At 46.2% G+C, this 20,242-nt stretch overlaps 1 protein-coding gene across 1 annotated transcript in view; it reads right to left on the reverse strand.

Annotated features, from left to right (window-relative positions):
• Positions 1 to 13,172, reverse strand: part of LOC115188678 (sushi, nidogen and EGF-like domain-containing protein 1) — a gene marked incomplete at its 3' end in the record, with an annotated part of 50,129 nt that extends 36,957 nt beyond the window's left edge. Inside the window, 3 exon segments of the mRNA XM_029747389.1 lie at positions 2,565 to 2,705; positions 2,820 to 3,107; positions 13,164 to 13,172. Coding sequence (XP_029603249.1) covers positions 2,565 to 2,705; positions 2,820 to 3,107; positions 13,164 to 13,172 — 438 coding nt within the window.
• Between the last annotated feature and the right edge of the window lie 7,070 nt (positions 13,173 to 20,242).

The following is a 20,242-nucleotide window of genomic DNA, read 5'->3' on the forward strand; positions in this document are numbered from 1 at the left end:
AATCGCCTTATGAGCTGTCTGAATACACTTTCTAATTACAACTACTAACACACCTCAATGAAAACTCCCACCAGAGAGCAAAAAGAAAAGCCTGTATGAGAGTTCCAAAGGAAGCTTACGGTAAGATCTCAATGGCCAGCCATGTTGTCTGAGAATTTTAATTCAACCTGAAATCGCAATCTCAAATTTCCAAGTCCCTAAGAGGCTCAAATCCGGGTGAAGCATTCTATTGTTTCCTCATGGGACTGCTATACACTGACTATACTAAAAATTAGGAACACCTCCCACCCTCCGTTTGCCCTCAGAACAGCCTCAATTCGTTGTGGCATGGACTCTAGAAGGTGTCGAAAGCGTTCCACAGGGAGACTGGCCCATGTTGACTCAAATTGACTGGATGTCCTTTTGGCGGTGGACCACTCTTGATACACACGGGAAACTGTTAGAGTGTGAAAAAAACCAGCAGCGTTGTAGTTCTTGACACAAACCATTGCGCCTGGCACCTACTACCATACCACCGTTCAAAGGCACTTACATTTTTTGTCTTGTCCATTCACCCTCAAACACAATCCATGTTTCAATTGTCTCAAGGCTTAAAAATACTTCTTTAACTATGTCTCCTCCTCCTTCATCTACACTGATATGAAGTGGATTTAAAAAGTGACATCATTAAGGGATCATAGCTTTCACCTGGATTCACCTGGTCAGTTAAATAACTATTCACACCACTGAGTCAATACATGTTGGAATCGCCTTTGGCAGAGATTACAGCTGAGTCTTTCTGGGTAAGTCTCTAAGAGCTTTGCACACCTGGATTGTACAATATTTGCACATAATTTTTGTATTTATTCTTCAAGCTGTCAAATTGGTTGTTGATCATTGCTTGACAACCATTTTCAAGTCTTGCCATAGATTTTCAAGCAGATTAAAGTTTTTTTTAAATCCCACAGCATGATGCTGCCACCACTATGCTTCACCGTAGGGATGGTGCCAGGTTTCCTCCAGACGTGACGCTTGGCTTTCAGACCAAAGAGTTCAATCTTGGTTTCATCAGACCAGAGAATCTTGTTTCTCATTGTCTGAGAGTCCTTTAGGTGCCTTTTGGCAAACTCCAAGCGGGCTGTCGTGTACCTTTTACTGAAGAGTGGCTTCCGTCTGGCCACTCTACCATAAAGGCCTGATTGGTGGAGTGCTGCAGAGATGGTTGTACTTCTGGAAGGTTCTCCCGTCTCCACAGAGGAACTCTGGAGCTCTGTCAGAGTGACTATCGGGTTCTTGGCCACCTCCCTGACCAAGGTCCTTCGCCCCCGATTGCTCACTTTGGCCGGGCGGCCAGCTCTAGGAATAGTCTTGGTGGTCCCAAACCTTTTGTCGAGGCCACTGGGTTCTTGGGGACCTTCAATGCTGCAGAAATGTTTTGGTACCCTTCCCCAGATCTGTGCCTCGACACAATCCTGTCTCGGAGCTCTACAGACAATTCATTCGACTTCACGGCTTGGTTTTTGCTCTGACATGCACTGTCAACTGTGGGACCTTATATAGACAGGTGTGTGTCTTTCCAAACCATGTCCAATCAATTGAATTTATCACAGGTGGACTCCAATCAGGTTGTAGAAACATCTCAAGGATGATCAATGGAAACAGGATGCACCTGAGCTCAATTTCGAGTCTCATAGCAAAGGGTACTTATGTAAATAAGGTGTTTGTTATTCTTAATACATTTGCAAAGAATTTGAAAAAACTGTTTTCACTTTGCCATTATGGGGTAATGTGTGTAGATTGATGAGGATTTTTTTTATTTAATCCATTTTAGAATAAGGACGTAACAAACAACATTCGTAAAAAGTCAAGGGGTCTGAATACTTTCCGAATGCACTGTATAGATAGATAGATAGACATTTTCACTGAGTGTACAAAACATTAAGAACACCTGCTCTTTCTATGACATAAAATGTGATTAATCTGGTCAGTCTATTGGTCACATAGACATATTTTGCAGATGTTATTGCAGGTGTAGCGAAATGCTTGAATCCAGGTGAAAGCTATGATCCCTTATTGATGTTTCTTGTTAAATCCACTTCAATCAGTGTAGATGAAGGGGAGGAGACATGGTTAAAGAAGGATTTTTAAGCCTTGAGACATGGTTTGTGGATGTATGCCATTCAGAGGGTGAATGGGCAGGACAAAATATTTAAATGCTTTTGAACGGGGTATGGTAGTAGGTGCCAGGCGCACCGGTTTGAGTCAAGAACTGCAACGCTACTGGGTTTTTCACGCTCAACTGTTTTCCGGGTGTATCAAGAATGGTCCACCACCCAAAGGACAGCCAGGTAACTTGACACACCTGTGGGAAGCATTAGAGTCAACATGGGCCAGCATCTCTGTGGAACACTTTTGACACCATGTAGAGTCCATGTCCCGACAAATTGAGGCTGTTCTGAGGACAAAACAGGGAAGGTATGATCCTAGCTGTGGCTATGGTTTATGAAGACATTTATTATGGTTTGTGAGGACGTCTGTGATGTTACCTATAAACACGGTTTGTGAAGACATCTCTGTAATGTTACCTGTGCAGCGATGCCCCCTAGCCCTGCCAGGTCTCCTCCACTGCTGGCATGCATGCCTGTAGTCCAGGTGATGTCATGATACTGGAAGATGGTGAAGGACACTTCTCCGTTGGTGATCAGCACCACTTGGAACGTGTTCACCTGCAGAGAACAGTAGTCAACAGGTCGCATATAGTACACTATGTAAACACATTTGATTGATTGATTGATTGATTGATTGATTGATATATTTATTTAATTGGTTGAGAATCCTACCGGTGTGATGTCACTTCCTCCAAAGAAGGTGACTTTGTGCCACGTTGAGATGAGGATCCACGTCGCACTGAACTCTGGGAACTCAGAGAAGTGTCGTCTGACGTCAGCTGTGGCCCTCAGGAGGACAGACGGGTCTTTACTCTCTCTGTAAAAGACCTGCCCCGCCCGCCTGTTGTCCACATCAGCCCAGAACGGCGCCACAACCCTACGGTCTCCGGCGATGGGAAACGCCACAGGTGTGAATTGAGACACTTCTCTGAGGAACGAGACCAGGCCATTGTTGTTCACCTGTTGTGGAGGAGAGGAAGAGAGAAGGTAAGGTTAGCATTGTTTAAAAATTAGAAAAAATAACATGGCCATCTACAGGAAGTACTAGGTAATAACATGGCTATATACAGGAAGTACCAGGTAATAACATGGTTATATACAGGAAGTACCAGGTAATAACATGTCTATATACAGGAAGTACCAGGTAATAACATGGTTATATACACAGGAAGTACCAGGTAATAACATGGTTATATACACAGGAAGTACCAGGTAATAACATGGCTATATACACAGGAAGTACAGGGAATAACATGGTTATATACAGGAAGTACCAGGTAATAACATGGCTATATACAGGAAGTACCAGGTAATAACATGGTGAAATACAGGAAGTACCAGGTAATAACATGGCTATATACAGGAAGTACCAGGTAATAACATGGCTATATACAGGAAGTACCAGGTAATAACATGGTGAAATACAGGAAGTACCAGGTAATAACATGGTTATATATACAGGAAGTACCAGGTAATAACATGGTCCTATACAGGAAGTACCAGGTAATAACATGGTTATATATAGGAAGTACCAGGTAATAACAATAACATGAGTACCAGTACTGAGTGGATGTGCAGGGGTACCAGGTAATAACATGGCTATATACAGGGAGTACCAGTACTGAGTGGATGTGCAGGGGTACCAGGTAATAACATGGCCATATACAGGAAGTACCAGGTAATAACATGGCTATGTGCAGGACGTACCAGGTAATAACATGGCCATATACAGGAAGTACCAGGTAATAACATGGCTATATAGGGAAGTTTAAAGGTCAAATGAGGGAAGGGGAGGCTGGGGCAGGGTGGTAGGGGTGGGGTGAACACCACGGCAGTACTGGTTTTTTTTCCGGCACTGAGCAAATTTCAGGTCTGCTGAACGTAAACTTCAACACTTAGAGTTCTTACATTTACATTATTATATACAATTCTTGCCAACAACAGAATGCTATATATATGGGGCATACAACAATCTCAGCTCTGTAGATGTTCTTGCGAAGAGACAGAATCAATAGATAATTTATTCTGGTATTGCCCCGATGTAGCTTGTTTCTGGTCACAGGTTCAGGAATGGTTAAAAAAATCACAACATGCACTTCAAATGAACCTTACCAATAGCAGTGTTGGGCGATCTGGAAAACCATAGTCAGTCAATAAATAATATAATAATACTCATAGGAAAGGTTTTCATCTTTAGCTCACAATCTGTGGATAATATACAATTAGAAAAGATTCCAAAATGGTGTAAAACATCACAGCACAATTGAAAACTATATGGCACACGGAAACCAAACGAGGTCTATGGTGATAGGTGGGATGGGCTGAGAGTGGCTGAGGGGTGGGATGAAAGAGTTTGTTTGGTAATGTATTGTTGTTATATATAAAAGTACCATGTATGTAAAATGTATGTGTAAAATGTATATGTAAAATGTATATGTATATGTAGCAAAAAAGCTGTAAAAAAATCCCTGAAGATATTTGTCCTCCGAAGAGGAGGGATACATTTAAAAAAATATATAATAATAAATACAAATAAAATAAAATAAAGAAAACAAGCTCTTTATAAAACTAAGATATTTGTCCTCCGAACAGGAGGGGTAAAATATATATATATATATATAGAAATGGAAACATAATAAAAAAATATATAAAAAGCTCTTTACCTGACTCGCTTTTCAAAGATGTCTAGAAATGCACACATTTTGTGCTCTTGTCGGAAGCAAATCACTCTCACATTTCTGTCTACAAATTAGCTATAACTGGGCTGATAACTCACTAACTCGCAAAAAAAACAAAAGTGAACACTGCTCTCGCTTTGATCTCAAAACAAACGCATCAACCCACGACCACTCATGCTGTAAACACAGTCCAGTTCAAAGTCAATGGCACAGATCCATATAAGGCAATGATCTACTTGCATATAAACCTACTGCAGCTGTGATAGGTTATTGTGCACCGCTCTGTGTAGACAATGGGTCGTGCCTGTCAATGCAATAGAGTCCTACTCTGATGCACTCTGCCTACAACAAAATCTGTTGCATACTTCGTTTTGCATACTAAGTCTTGCATATGAAAGTGGCTAATATTGTGTTGAGTCGATCACAGTTCCCACGATAAAGGGGAAAATCTCTAGAAAGTTGAGTGTAACTTCAATCTTGTGCTTCTCTGCACAGGCTGATATTTATTCTACACAGACCGGTGCGCCATAACGAGCTTAGAGGGAACATTGGTAGACTCTTTGAGCAGATGTAATGTATCCACTTCCTCATGTTTGGAACAGACAGTGTCTTTGTTCATTCAGATGGCATGGCAGGCAGCAGCTGAGAAAACCAGGTTATGAACAACCCCCCCTTCCCCCCCCGCACACACACACCTGCCCGAAATCATGACGCACGCACACATACACACACACACACACACAGAGGTCTGGGTCTGGTCTTACAGTAGGATTTGATACAAATGTTGTGTTCGAGACCACCGAAAGTGAGAGCGGTTCAAGACCAAGACGGGGGGGGGGCGAGACCGAGTCAATACCAAGACCGAAGGGGGGGGGGCCGAGTCAATACCAAGACCGGAGGGGGGAGACCGAGTCAATACCAAGACTGGAGGGGGGGAGACCGAGTCAATACCAAGACCGGAGGGGGGGAGACCGAGTCAATACCAAGACCGGAGGGGGGGGCCGAGTCAATACCAAGACCGGGGGGAGACCGAGTCAATACCAAGACCGGAGGGGGGCGGCGAGACCGAGTCAATACCAAGACCGGAGGGGGGGGGGGGGGGGGGGGCGAGACCGAGTCAATACCAAGACCGGAGGGGGGGGGGGGGCGAGACCGAGTCAATACCAAGACCGGAGGGGGGGCGAGACCGAGTCAATACCAAGACCGGAGGGGGTCGAGACCGAGCCAATACCAAGAGCGGAGGGGGGGACCGAGTCAATACCAAGACCGGAGGGGGGGGGGGGGCGAGACCGAGTCAATACCAAGACCGGAGGGGGGGGGGACCGAGTCAATACCAAGACCGGAGGGGGGGAGACCGAGTCAATACCAAGACCGGAGGGGGGGGGGCGAGACCGAGTCAATACCAAGACCGGAGGGGGGGGGGGGGGGGGGCGAGACCGAGTCAATACCAAGACCGGGGGGGGGGGCGAGACCGAGTCAATACCAAGACCGGAGGGGGGGGAGACCGAGTCAATACCAAGACCGGAGGGGGCAGACCGAGTCAATACCAATACCAACCTCATGCTAATCACATTACATGCTGATCAGACCGGACACATCACGTGCGCGAGCGTTGCAAAATAAATGTAGAAATCTATGTTATTCAATTATTGCACCCACTGCTCGCGCGCGCCAACGAGCGTCTGCGATGCCAAGTGCTAAAATAGAAGTCATTCCTATTTCTGACGCAGATCGCGCTGAAAGTCCTGCTTCTCCCATCTCCTCATTGGTTTATAGAAGCAGGTACCCACGTGCCATCTCCTCATTGGTTATACCCATGTGGGTGATTGAAAGACGAAATGTTTTGCCGGTTGTTGTGGTAAAAGTGTAGATGCCAATCACCATATAATTTCAAAGATGAAAAAGCCTGGGATGAGAGATGACTAGAAACGATTTGGTTGGCCGTTTTATGTGTGGATTAATTGTCGGAGTAGAGAACCTTGTGAATTTCAGGTAAAATAACAACTCAACGTTTATATCCCAGGACAAATTAGCTAGCAACAGCAAGCTAGCTAAATAGGACAAATTAGCTAGCAAGTGCAAGCTAACTAGCTAAATTGCCATAGATGTTTAATGCTTTCCAACCTGTCTCCAATATATATATATATATATATATAAAACAATAAATGAATAAGGGTTAGCTTCTATAACTAATGAAGCATTACTCGTCAGTTTCATTGTACGGGTTAGCAGTTTGGAGATCGGAGGGAGAGGTCTACCACTAGTAGACTGAACACAGTCTTGTAGAGAAAGTCCACCAGTAGACTGTAGTTCTGACTGCAGCATGGACTCCCCTTTGACTATAATCGTGCTGCATTAAACTCAGGAGGACATGTTGTCAGACATGGACCTTCTCTGTTACATAGTCATTAGAACACATAGAAAGTTCTAGAACAAAAAGCATCCCCAGACCATGTCCGTGTTGTCTGTTGTGCATAAAACAAGTTCTCTCTCTGTGTACAGCGCTTCCCAAAACACAGCCTGGGTTGTCACAGATACCACTGTTGGCACTAGCAACAATGCACAAAACATGTATTTCGATGTACTAAACCAAAACTATCATGAAAGTTATGAAAGTTGCCAATCGCAATAGTCAAGAGGAGAAAAGGCCTAGGAGGAGAGATGACTAGAAATGATTCGGTTGACCGTTTTATGTATGGATTAATTGTCAGAGTAGAGGACCTTGTGCATTTCAAGTAAAATAACAACTCAACGTTTATATCCCAGGACAAATTAGCTAGCAACAGCAAGCTAGCTAAATAGGACAAATTAGCTAGCAAGTGCAAGCTAACTAGCTAAATTGCCATAGATGTTTAATGCTTTCCAACCTGTCTCCAAATTAATGTCATTGGTTCACAGTTTGTTTTGATATTTTAACCTGCGTGTCGTGATCACGTTTGGTGTGGGGGGGGACAAAATAAACGTATGCACGATGGTGCACGCGCGTAGCCGGTTTGGGTTCCGTGTTAGCCTACATTAGCTCAACCGTCCTTCAGGGGACCCCACCAATCCTGAAGAAGTTATGTGTTATATTATATTATTATTTTCAATGATGTTCTGATTTTAATCTGATTTAATCTCTTACATTTTTGTTGGAAAGGAAAGGGTTAACGACGAAGAGAAAAACCGATTCAATCACAATTTTTCTTTGCTAGCTAAGTCAGCCATTGGCTGGGCCATTAGAAGCTAGATAAAGGCATCTGCCTTCTTGAAGACCAACAGATCGCTGCACAATAGCGAGCGGTAATTTTTCCCACGGTCTAGCTAGCTAGCTTTTGTTGTCTGCTAGTTTGTACAAACACGCCATTTGCCACATGGGCCTGCCATCATTCACTTTGAACTGGACTGTGTGTTTACAGGCAGTAGGGCCTGCCATCATACAGGCAGTAGGACCTGCCATCATTCACTATGAACTGGACTGTGTGTTTACAGGCAGTAGGACCTGCCATTATTCACTATGAACTGGACTGTGTGTTTACAGGCAGTAGGACCTGTCATCATTCACTATGAACTGGACTGTGTGTTTACAGTAGGACCTGTCATCATTCACTATGAACTGGACTGTGTGTTAACAGGCAGTAGGGCCTGCCATCATACAGGCAGTAGGACCTGCCATCATTCACTATGAACTGGACTGTGTGTTAACAGGCAGTAGGGCCTGCCATCATACAGGCAGTAGGACCTGCCATCATTCACTATGAACTGGACTGTGTGTTTACAGGCAGTAGGACCTGCCATTATTCACTATGAACTGGACTGTGTGTTTACAGGCAGTAGGACCTGTCATCATTCACTATGAACTGGACTGTGTGTTTACAGGCAGTAGGACCTGTCACTATGAACTGGACTGTGTGTTTCCAGGCAGTAGGACCTGTCATCATTCACTATGAACTGGACTGTGTGTTTACAGGCAGTAGGGCCTGTCATCATTCACTATGAACTGGACTGTGTGTTTACAGTAGGACCTGTCATCATTCACTATGAACTGGACTGTGTGTTTACAGGCAGTAGGACCTGTCATCATTCACTATGAACTGGACTGTGTGTTTACACGCAGTAGGACCTGTCATCATTCACTATGAACTGGACTGTGTGTTTACAGTAGGACCTGTCATCATTCACTATGAACTGGACTGTGTGTTTACAGTAGGACCTGTCATCATTCACTTTTAACTGGACTGTGTGTTTACAGGCAGTAGGACCTGTCATCATTCACTATGAACTGGACTGTGTGTTAACAGGCAGTAGGACCTGCCATCATTCACTATGAACTGGACTGTGTGTTTACAGTAGGACCTGCCATCATTCACTATGAACTGGACTGTGTGTTTACAGGCAGTAGGACCTGTCATCATTCACTATGAACTGGACTGTGTGTTTACAGGCAGTAGGACCTGTCATCATTCACTATGAACTGGACTGTGTGTTTACAGTAGGACCTGTCATCATTCACTATGAACTGGACTGTGTGTTTACAGGCAGTAGGACCTGCCATCATTCACTATGAACTGGACTGTGTGTTTACAGGAAGTAACAACAGAGCCACTGATAAACACTGATCAGTGGCTGATAAACGATGGGGAATTATTAGCCTCATCATCCTTCTGCAACTTGCCTGCCAAACGCATGCTTGTCCCAACCAAGCTCTAAAGCTAACTGGCTAAAGATGACTAGCTTGCTAGCTAGCTACATCCAGATACAAATAAGAGAACACCTCACTCTGAACATTTTACTCGCTGTAGCAGAGCTGGTTTGGCTGTTTACATGTTATCTAAAGCGTTCTTGACTAACTATAAAAAAAATTTATCTACGTTTACAGACACCGGTCATATTCAGTAGGTGTTGCGTGTTCGGAATTTCATCAGATGTTCTGCGCTCTGGCACACTCAGACCAGAGTGCTCTGAAATCAGAGTAGATAGCCAGAGAGAATTTTGTGAACGCAAGAGATATGCTTACATTTACATTTAAGTCATTTAGCAGACGCTCTTATCCAGAGCGACTTACAAATTGGTGCATTCACCTATAATATCCAGTAGAACAAACACTTTACAATAGTGCATCTAAATCCTTTAAAGGGGGGGGGGGGGGGGTTAGAAGGATTACTTTATCCTATCCCAGGTATTCCTTAAAGAGGTGGGGTTTCAGGTGTCTCCGGAAGGTGGTGATTGACTCCGCTGTCCTGGCATCGTGAGGGAGATTGTTCCACCATTGGGGTGCCAGAGCGGCGAACAGTTTTGACTGGGCTGAGCGGGAACTGTGCTTCCTCAGAGGTAGGGAGGCGAGCAGGCCAGAGGTGGATGAACGCAGTGCCCTTGTTTGGGTGTAGGGCCTGATCAGAGCCTGAAGGTACGGAGGTGCCGTTCCCCTCACAGCTCCGTAGGCAAGCACCATGGTCTTGTAGCGGATGCGAGCTTCAACTGGAAGCCAGTGGAGAGAGCGGAGGAGCGGGGTGACGTGAGAGAACTTGGGAAGGTTGAACACCAGACGGGCTGCGGCGTTCTGGATGAGTTGTAGGGGTTTATATGCTAACTGGATAACAGTCGTTCAAGTTCTTGCTAGCTAACTAATTCTCTAGCTGTGTATAGCCACCGGAAATCGATATGAGGGGAAAAAGTCAGTCACTCACCCACTCCTCCAATGGCATGACATCCTCATAGCAGCTAGCTAGCTAACGTTAGGGTCCATGTTTTTAGCTTGCTACATAAATAGATATGCTAGCCTGTTAGCCACGTTATGACTGACTTGTGATCATTGCCCTTGCTAGTTTGATTGTATTGACATCCCCAGCCATCCGTTTTTGTCCAGAATATTAAGTCATTGAAACTGAAACAGTGCATCCCGAATGGAGGCCACAAACAATGTACCAGGCCTTCCAAGGTTTTGGCCTTTCTAGGGAGTTTTTCCTAGCCACCGTGCTTCTACACCTGCATTACTTGCTGTTTGGGGTTTTAGGCTGGGTTTCTGTACAGCACTTTGAGATATCAGCTGATGTAAGAAGGGCTATATAAATACATTTGATTGAGGGCCTTCCCTGTAGCACAGTTGGTAGAGCATGGTGTTTGCAATGCCAGGGTTTTGGGTTCAATTCCCACGGGGGGTGCCAGCACAGAAAAAAAGTATGAAATGTATGCATTCACTACTGTAAGTCGCTCTGGGTAAGAGCATCTGCTAAATGACAAAAAAACATTTTTAATTATATGAATCATGCATTGAACTGCATCCATCTGTTCTGCCAACAATGCCTTACTGTACATTATGGAACATTGAAGTAATAGTTGTTATAACAATTGTACATTTCATATTCTTATGATTGGGACCTACTGGTTTATTATGTCTGAGTTTATGGACTGCTTATCCTGGGTAATCCTGGGTTATCCTGTAACATCATGCTGCGTGTGACTGCTGTCTTTCCATCAGCCCTATCCAGTGGTGTAGTGGAGAAGTGGGTATGATCTAATGTTGAAAGATCCCAAACGGCCCAGAGAAGAAAAGACACCCTGTGTGAAATGTTTTCCAATGTTTTCCAGTGTTTTCCTGTGTTTTCCTGTGTTTTCCTATGTTTTCCAGTGTTTTCCAGTGTTTTCCAGTGTTTTCCTATGTTTTCCAGTGTTTTCCAGTGTTTTCCAGTGTTTTCCAGTGTTTTCCTATGTTTTCCTATGTTTTCCAGTGTTTTCCAGTGTTTTTCAACATTTTCCAGTGTCTTCCTGTTTTCCAGTGTTTTCCAGTGTTTTCCTGCGTTTTCCAATGTTTTCCAGTCTTCCAGTGTCTTCCAGTGTTTTCCAGTGTTTTCCTGTGTTTTTCAATGTTTTCCAGTGTCTTCCTATGTTTTCCAGTGTTTTCCAGTGTCTTCCAATGTTTTCCAGTGTCTTCCAATGTTTTCCAGTGTTTTCCAATGTTTTCCTGTGTTTTCCAATGTTTTCCTGTGTTTTCCAATGTTTTCCAGTGTTTTCCAGTGTCTTTAAATGTTTTCCAGTGTTTTCCAATGTTTTCCTGTGTTTTCCAATGTTTTCCAGTGTCTTCCTATGGTTTCCTATGTTTTCCAATGTTTTCTATGTTTTCCTATGTTTTTTTTGTTTTTTCCTGTAGATTTTTCAGATTTTCACTCTTAAATTACACTTTTTTTGGTAGATTTTTGTTGTTGTTGATGGTCTCAACGATGCTTAAACCACATCAATCTGATTAGGCGTCCCTGTCAGGGCCTGGCTTCTAGTGGATGGGCCTCTGTCCACCCAGGCCCATCTATGTCTACGCCCCTGTCTCCCCAGTGGGTGGGCCTCTGTCCACCCAGGTCCACCCATGTCTACGCCCCTGTCTCCCCAGTGGGTGGGCCTCTGTCCACCCAGGCCCATCCATGTCTACGCCCCTGTCTCCCCAGTGGGTGGGCCTCTGTCCACCCAGGTCCACCCATGTCTACGCCCCTGTCTCCCCAGTGGGTGGGCCTCTGTCCACCCAGGCCCATCCATGTCTACGCCCCTGTCTCCCCAGTGGGTGGGCCTCTGTCCACCCAGGTCCACCCATGTCTACGCCCCTGTCTCCCCAGTGGGTGGGCCTCTGTCCACCCAGGCCCATCCATGTCTACGCCCCTGTCTCCCCAGTGGGTGGGCCTTTGTCTACCCAGACCCATCCATGTCTACGCCCCTGTCTCCCCAGTGGGTGGGCCTCTGTCCACCCAGGTCCATCTATGTCTACACCCCTGTCGTAAACAGCTCATGATGACAAATGCAGCATCACAAGTAGCCTACTCACCGACAATTTGGACAAAACTTGTTCAATAGCTAGTTTGCATGCCCATTGTTGCCTTAGTTAGTATTTACTGGTAGATATCATGAGTTGAAAGGTCTTTCCTACCCTACCGGCTACCGATGTCATTATTCTGTGAGCTGCTCCATGCCAGAACCAGTTGAGAGCTGAACACTCTGGCTGCAGATGATATTCCCCTGAAACTAGACTGTGTGTGTAGCGCGCATGTAAATATAAACTCAGCAACAACAACAACAACAAAAAACATCCCTTTTTCAGGATCCTGTCTTTCAAAGATAATTCGTAATAATCCAAATAACTTCACAGATCTTCATTGTAAAGCGTTTAAACACTGTTTCCCATGCTTGTTCAATGAACCATAAACAATTAATGAACATGCACCTGTGGAACGGTCGTTAAGAGACTAACAGCTTACAGACGGTAGGCAATTAAGCTCACAGTTATGAAAACTTAGGACACTAAAGAGGCCTTTCTACTGACTCTGAAAAACACCAAAAGAAAGATGCCCAGGGTCCCTGCTCATCTGCGTGAACGTGCCTTAGCCATGCTGAAAGGAGACATGAGGACTGCAGATGTGGTCAGGGCAATAAATTGCAAGGGAGACATGACGGACAACTGATCGTCCTCGCAGTGGCAGACCACGTGTAACACCTGCACAGGATCAGTATATCTGAACATCAAACCTGCAGGACAGGTACAGATTGGCACCAACAACTGCCCGAGTTACACCAGGAACGCACAATCCCTCCATCAGTGCTCAGACTGTCCGCAATAGGCTGAGAGAGGCTGGACTGAGGGCATGTAGGCCTGTTGTAAGGCAGGTCCTCACCAGACAACACAGGAAAAAATGCCGCCTATGGGCACAAACTCATCGTCCCTGGACCAGACAGGACTGGCAAAAAGTGCTCTTCACTGACGAGTCGCGGTTTTGTCTCACCAGGTGTGATGGTCGGATTTGCGTTTATCGTTGAAGGAATGAGCGTTACACCGAGGCCTGTAATCTGGAGCGGGATCGATTTGGAGGTGGAGGGTCCGTCATGGTCGGGGGCGGTGTGTCACAGCATCATTGGACTGAGCTTGTTGTCATTGCAGGCAATCTCAACGCTGTGCGTTACAGGGAATGTGGTACCCTTCCTGCAGGCTCACCCTGACATGACCCTCCAGCATGACAATGCCACCAGCCATACTGCTCGTTCTGTGTGTGATTTCCTGCAAGACAGGAATGTCAATGTTCTGCCATGGCCAGCGAAGAGCCCGGATCTCTATCCCATTGAGCACGTCTGGGACCTGTTGAATCGGAGGGTGAGGGCTAGGGCCATTCCCCGCAGAAATGTCTGGGAACTTGCAGGTGCCTTGGTGGAAGAGTGGGGTAACATCTCACAGCAAGAACGGGCAAATCTGATGCAGTCCATGAGGAGGAGATGTACTGCAGTACATAATGCAGCTGATGGCCACACCAGATACTGACTGTTACTTTTGATTTTGACCCCCCCCTTTGTTCAGGGACACATTATTCAATTTCTGTTAGTCACATGTCTGTGGAACTTGTTCAGTTTATATCTCAGTTGTTGAATCTTTTTATGTTCATACAAATATTTGCACATATTAAGTTTGCTGAAAATAAACTCAGTTGACAGTGAGAGGAAGTTTATGTTTTTTTTATCTGAGTTTATTTCACGTGCTTTGCGATTGTTCAGGCTACTTTGTGCATGACTTCTCTATTGTACTACAAAACTGTCAAGTCGTATACCTCCGCTACACTACTTTGATACGCATCACAAGGGAACTGTCAAGTCGTATACCTCCGCTACACTACTTTGATACGCATCACAAGGGAACTGTCAAGTCGTATACCTCCGCTACACTACTTTGATACGCATCACAAGGGAACTGTCAAGTCGTATACCTCCGCTACACTACTTTGATACGCATCACAAGGGAACTGTCAAGTCGTATACCTCCGCTACACAACTTTGATACGCATCACAAGGGAACTGTCAAGTCGTATACCTCCGCTACACAACTTTGATACGCATCACAAGGGAACTGTCAAGTCGTATACCTCCGCTACACAACTTTGATACGCATCACAAGGGAACTGTCAAGTCGTATACCTCCGCTACACTACTTTGATACGCATCACAAGGGAACTGTCAAGTCGTATACCTCCGCTACACTACTTTGATACGCATCACAAGGGAACTGTCAAGTCGTATACCTCCGCTACACTACTTTGATACGCATCACAAGGGAACTGTCAAGTCGTATACCTCCGCTACACTACTTTGATACGCATCACAAGGGAACTGTCAAGTCGTATACCTCCGCTACACTACTTTGATACGCATCACAAGGGAACTGTCAAGTCGTATACCTCCGCTACACTACTTTGATACGCATCACAAGGGAACTGTCAAGTCGTATACCTCCGCTACACTACTTTGATACGCATCACAAGGGAACTGTCAAGTCGTATACCTCCGCTACACTACTTTGATACGCATCACAAGGGAACTGTCAAGTCGTATACCTCCGCTACACTACTTTGATACGCATCACAAGGGAACTGTCAAGTCGTATACCTCCGCTACACTACTTTGATACGCATCACAAGGGAACTGTCAAGTCGTATACCTCCGCTACACTACTTTGATACGCATCACAAGGGAACTGTCAAGTCGTATACCTCCGCTACACTACTTTGATACGCATCACAAGGGAACTGTCAAGTCGTATACCTCCGCTACACTACTTTGATACGCATCACAAGGGAACTGTCAAGTCGTATACCTCCCCTACACTACTTTGATACGCATCACAAGGGAACTGTCAAGTCGTATACCTCCGCTACACTACTTTGATACGCATCACAAGGGAACTGTCAAGTCGTATACCTCCGCTACACTACTTTGATACGCATCACAAGGGACGTAAAAAGTGAGTGAAGGCAATGCTCACTGGGGGGGAAAAAAAGTGTGTATGTGGTTTACACCTGCGTATAGCCTCCACTACACTCCTGGCCCTTGTGTTTTACTACATGAGTGCGCTGATATTACGGTTGCTGTCCTTTCAGTATCACGAATCTGTCACACACTGAAGGTCTATCCTGACTCTGAGCCCCGCCTGCCTGACCACTCTGCCTGCTTGTCGACTTGTACCTTTGCCCCACCTCTGGATTATTGACCTCTGCCTACCCTGACCCTGAGCCTGTTGCCGTCCGGTACCGTTGCCCCACGTCTGGTTTACTGACCCCTGCCTGCATTGACCTGTCTATTACCTACCCCTGGTGGATTATTAAACCATTGTTAATTTGACCTTGTCTGCACCAGGGTCTTAACTTCATACCTGTCACTACCAGGACCATAAGAAAACAGTCTACCAGGACCATAAGAAAACAGTCTACCAGGACCATAAGAAAACAGTCTACCAGGACCATGATAAAACAGTCTACCAGGACCATAAGAAAACAGTCTACCAGGACCATGATAAAACAGTCTACCAGGACCATAAGAAAACAGTCTATCAGGACCATAAGAAAACAGTCTATCAGGACCATAAGAAAACAGTCTACCAGGACCACAAGAAAACAGTCTACCAGGACCATAAGAAAACTGTCTACCAGGACCATAAGAAAACAGTCTACCAGGAGCATAAGAAAACAGTCTACCAGGACCATAAGAAAACAGTCTACCAGGACCATGATAAAACAGTCTACCAGGACCATAAGAAAACAGTCTACCAGGACCATAAGAAAACAGTCTACCAGGACCATAAGAAAACAGTCTACCAGGACCATGATAAAACAGTCTACCAGGACCATAAGAAAACAGTCTACCAGGACCATGATAAAACAGTCTACCAGGACCATAAGAAAACAGTCTACCAGGACCATAAGAAAACAGTCTACCAGGACCATAATAAAACAGTCTACCAGGACCATAAGAAAACAGTATACCAGGACCATGATAAAACAGTCTACCAGGACCATAATAAAACAGTCTACCAGGACCATAAGAAAACAGTCTACCAGGACCATGATAAAACAGTCCACCAGGACCATGCGTAAACCACCAGTTATGTTTTTAGACTGCTGCGAGAGAGAGAGAGAGAGAGAGAGAGAGAGAGAGAGAGAAAGGCTTTCTGGCCTGCAGGACCAAGCCAGCATCCTGTACCCTATTCCCTATATAGTGCACTACTTTCGGGCCAGAGCCCTATGGCACCCTATTCCCTATATAGTGCACTACTTTTGACCAGAGCCCTATGGCACCCTATTCCCTATATAGTGCACTACTTTTGACCAGAGCCCTATGGCACCCTATTCCCTATTTAGTGCACTACTTTCGGCATGGGCCTTTCGGGATGCAGATTCAGTAAAAAAAAAATTCCATCTGAAAGAGTTTCATTCATAACTCAGACCCGGTCCTGCTTATCTTCCGCAGGTGCAGAGTGGGCTGAGCGAACAGAGCTTCACCTTCCGCAGGTGCAGAGTGGGCTGAGCGAACAGAGCTTCACACTCTCTCTACCTCCATGCCACCTATCCTGTTCTTTGTGCTAATAGCCCGAGACTGCGTAACAAATGGCACCCTATTTCCTTTTACAGTGTACAACTTTTAACCAGGGTCCCTTAAGGTCAGTCAGAGAGTGAAGCAGCATCACAGCTCTCCAAAAAGGTGTTGTGTAGAGCAGTGTAGAGCCATAGGCCTCTGGTCAAAAGTAGTGCACTATATAGGGAATAGGGTGCCATAGGCCTCTGGTCAAAAGTAGTGCACTATATAGGGAATAGGGTGCCATTTGGGTTTCACACGTGTGTGTGATCTCTGCCTTTCCCCCAGCAGGGCCGGCTGGAAGCATGTGGCCATCGGTCACAAAGCAGCAGCGGAGACTAGCAGAGCTCTGGTTGCCTCTGATTCCCTCCCTGCTCAGCAGCAGCAGTGTATGGAAACCATCATCTGGAGCACTCTGCTGTAAAAACAGCAGAGGAAGTTTTGCTTGGCCCGGCTCACTCAGTTAATTGGCCAACCGCAGCCTTTCCCTCTCTCTGCATCAGTCTGATGTGGTGAGAACGTGGCATCCTTCCCCTCTCTCTGAATCAGCCTTCCCCTCTCTCTGCCATCAGCCTTCCCCTCTCTCTGCCATCAGCCTTCCCCTCTCTCTGCCATCAGCCTTCCCCTCTCTCTGCCATCAGCCTTCCCCTCTCTCTGAATCATCCTTCCCCTCTCTCTGAATCAGCCTCCCCCTCTCTCTGAATCAGTATTCACTTCTTTCTGAATTCCAATTTCTCCTCTCTCTGCCATCAGCCTTCCCATCTCTCTGCCACCAGCCTTCACCTCTCTGAATCAGCCTTCACCTCTCAGCCTTCCCTTCCCCTCTCTGCCATCAACCTTCCCCTCTCTCTGCCATCAACCTTCCCATCTCTCTGCCATCAACCTTCCCCTCTCTCTGCCATCAGCCTTCCCCTCTCTCTGCCATCAGCCTTCCCCTCTCTCAGCCATCAGCCTTCCCCTCTCTCTGCCATCAGCCTTCCCCTCTCTCTGCCATCAGCCTTTCCCTCTCTCTGCCATCAGCCTTCCCCTCTCTCTGCCATCAGCCTTCCCCTCTCTCTGAATCAGCCTTCCCCTCTCTCTGCCATCAGCCTTTCCCTCTCTCTGCCATCAGCCTTCCCCTCTCTCTGCCATCAGCCTTCCCCTCTCTCTGAATCATTCTTCCCCTCTCTCTGCCATCAGCCTTCCCCTCTCTCTGCCATCAGCCTTTCCCTCTCTCTGCCATCAGCCTTCCCCTCTCTCTGCCATCAGCCTTCCCCTCTCTCTGCCATCAGCCTTCCCCTCTCTCTGCCATCAGCCTTTCCCTCTCTCTGCCATCAGCCTTTCCCTCTCTCTGAATCAGCCTTTCCCTCTCTCTGAATCAGCCTTCCCCTCTCTGCCATCAGCATGATGTGGTAAGAACGTGGCCGTTCAACGATGTGGGGAAACTGAGAATACTGGATGATCTACCATGGTACTGGATGGTCTACCATGGTACTGGGTGTTCTAGCATGGTACTGGGTGTCCTACCATGGTACTGGGTGGTCTACCATGGTACCGGGTGTTCTACCATGGTACTGGGTGGTCTAGCATGGTACTGGATGGTCTACCATGGTACTGGGTGTCCTACCATGGTACTGGATGGTCTACCATGGTACTGGGTGTTCTAGCATGGTACTGGATGGTCTACCATGGTACTGGGTGGTCTACCATGGTAGTGGAGGGTCTACCATGGTACTGGGTGGTCTACCATGGTAGTGGAGGGTCTACCATGGTACTGGGTGTTCTAGCATGGTACTGGATGGTCTACCATGGTACTGGGTGGTCTACCATGGTACTGGGTGGTCTACCATGGTACTGGATGGTCTAGCATGGTACTGGGTGGTCTACCATGGTACTGGAGGGTCTACCATGGTACTGGGTGTTCTACCATGGTACTGGGTGGTCTACCATGGTACTGGAGGGTCTACCATGGTACTGGGTGGTCTACCATGGTACTGGGTGGTCTACCATGGTACTGGAGGGTCTACCATGGTACTGGGTGGTCTACCATGGTACTGGGTGGTCTACCATGGTACTGGGTGGTCTACCATGGTACTGGAGGGTCTACCATGGTACTGGGTGGTCTACCATGGTACTGGGTGGTCTACCATGGTACTGGGTGGTCTACCATGGTACTGGAGGGTCTACCATGGTACTGGGTGTCCTACCATGGTACTGGAGGAGGGTACAGGAATGGCAGAGGAAAACAGGATGTGCAGCCTGCGTTGGCCGGGTCGGGGGTCAAACACAGTCAGAGCGTTACCCATAGAGGGATGTCAGAGGACAGCACGACCTTCACCCAGAGGGCTGTGGTGTTTAGTGGTAGCAGTGGTCTGGGAGTCACCCATATCACTGCAGAATGTGAGTAGGAAACCACGCCAACACTAAACAGTCATTATACTCCAATAACCTGAATATGTTTAGGTGCCTCATCCGATCCCTGTGAGCATCTGGAAAAGGTTAAGCCTTGCAGGCCTTAAGAATTTCCTTTCAGTCTAAGTATCTTATTAAACATAGGAAAGTGTTGTTTGATGTGATCACAGCTCTAAGGAGGGTTAAATTAATCCCTGCCGAGACTCAAACAGGTGCTCTAATGTAATACCTTAGAACCATCCGTTTAGTGTTACTTTACAAGGATGGATTCCACATTGATAGAACGACAGATTTTTACTTTGTCAGCTTGGGGATTCGATCCAGCAACCTTTCGGTTACTGGCCCAACGCTCTATGGTTTCACCTCTCTGTTTCACCTCTCTGGTTTCACCTCTCTGGTTTCACCTCTCTGGTTTCACCTCTCTGTTTTCACCTCTCTGGTTTCCCCTCTCTGTTTCACCTCTCTGGTTTCACCTCTCTGGTTTCACCTCTCTGGTTTCACCTCTCTGGTTCACCTCTCTGTTTCACCTCTCTGGTTTCACCTCTCTGGTTTCACCTCTCTGGTTTCACCTCTCTGGTTTCACCTCTCCGGTTTCACCTCTCCGTTTTCACCTCTCCGGTTTCACCTCTCCGGTTTCACCTCTCCGTTTTCACCTCTCCGGTTTCACCTCTCCGGTTTCAC

This window comes from Salmo trutta, unplaced genomic scaffold (genome assembly GCF_901001165.1).
Source record: "Salmo trutta unplaced genomic scaffold, fSalTru1.1, whole genome shotgun sequence".
NCBI lineage: Eukaryota > Metazoa > Chordata > Actinopteri > Salmoniformes > Salmonidae > Salmo > Salmo trutta.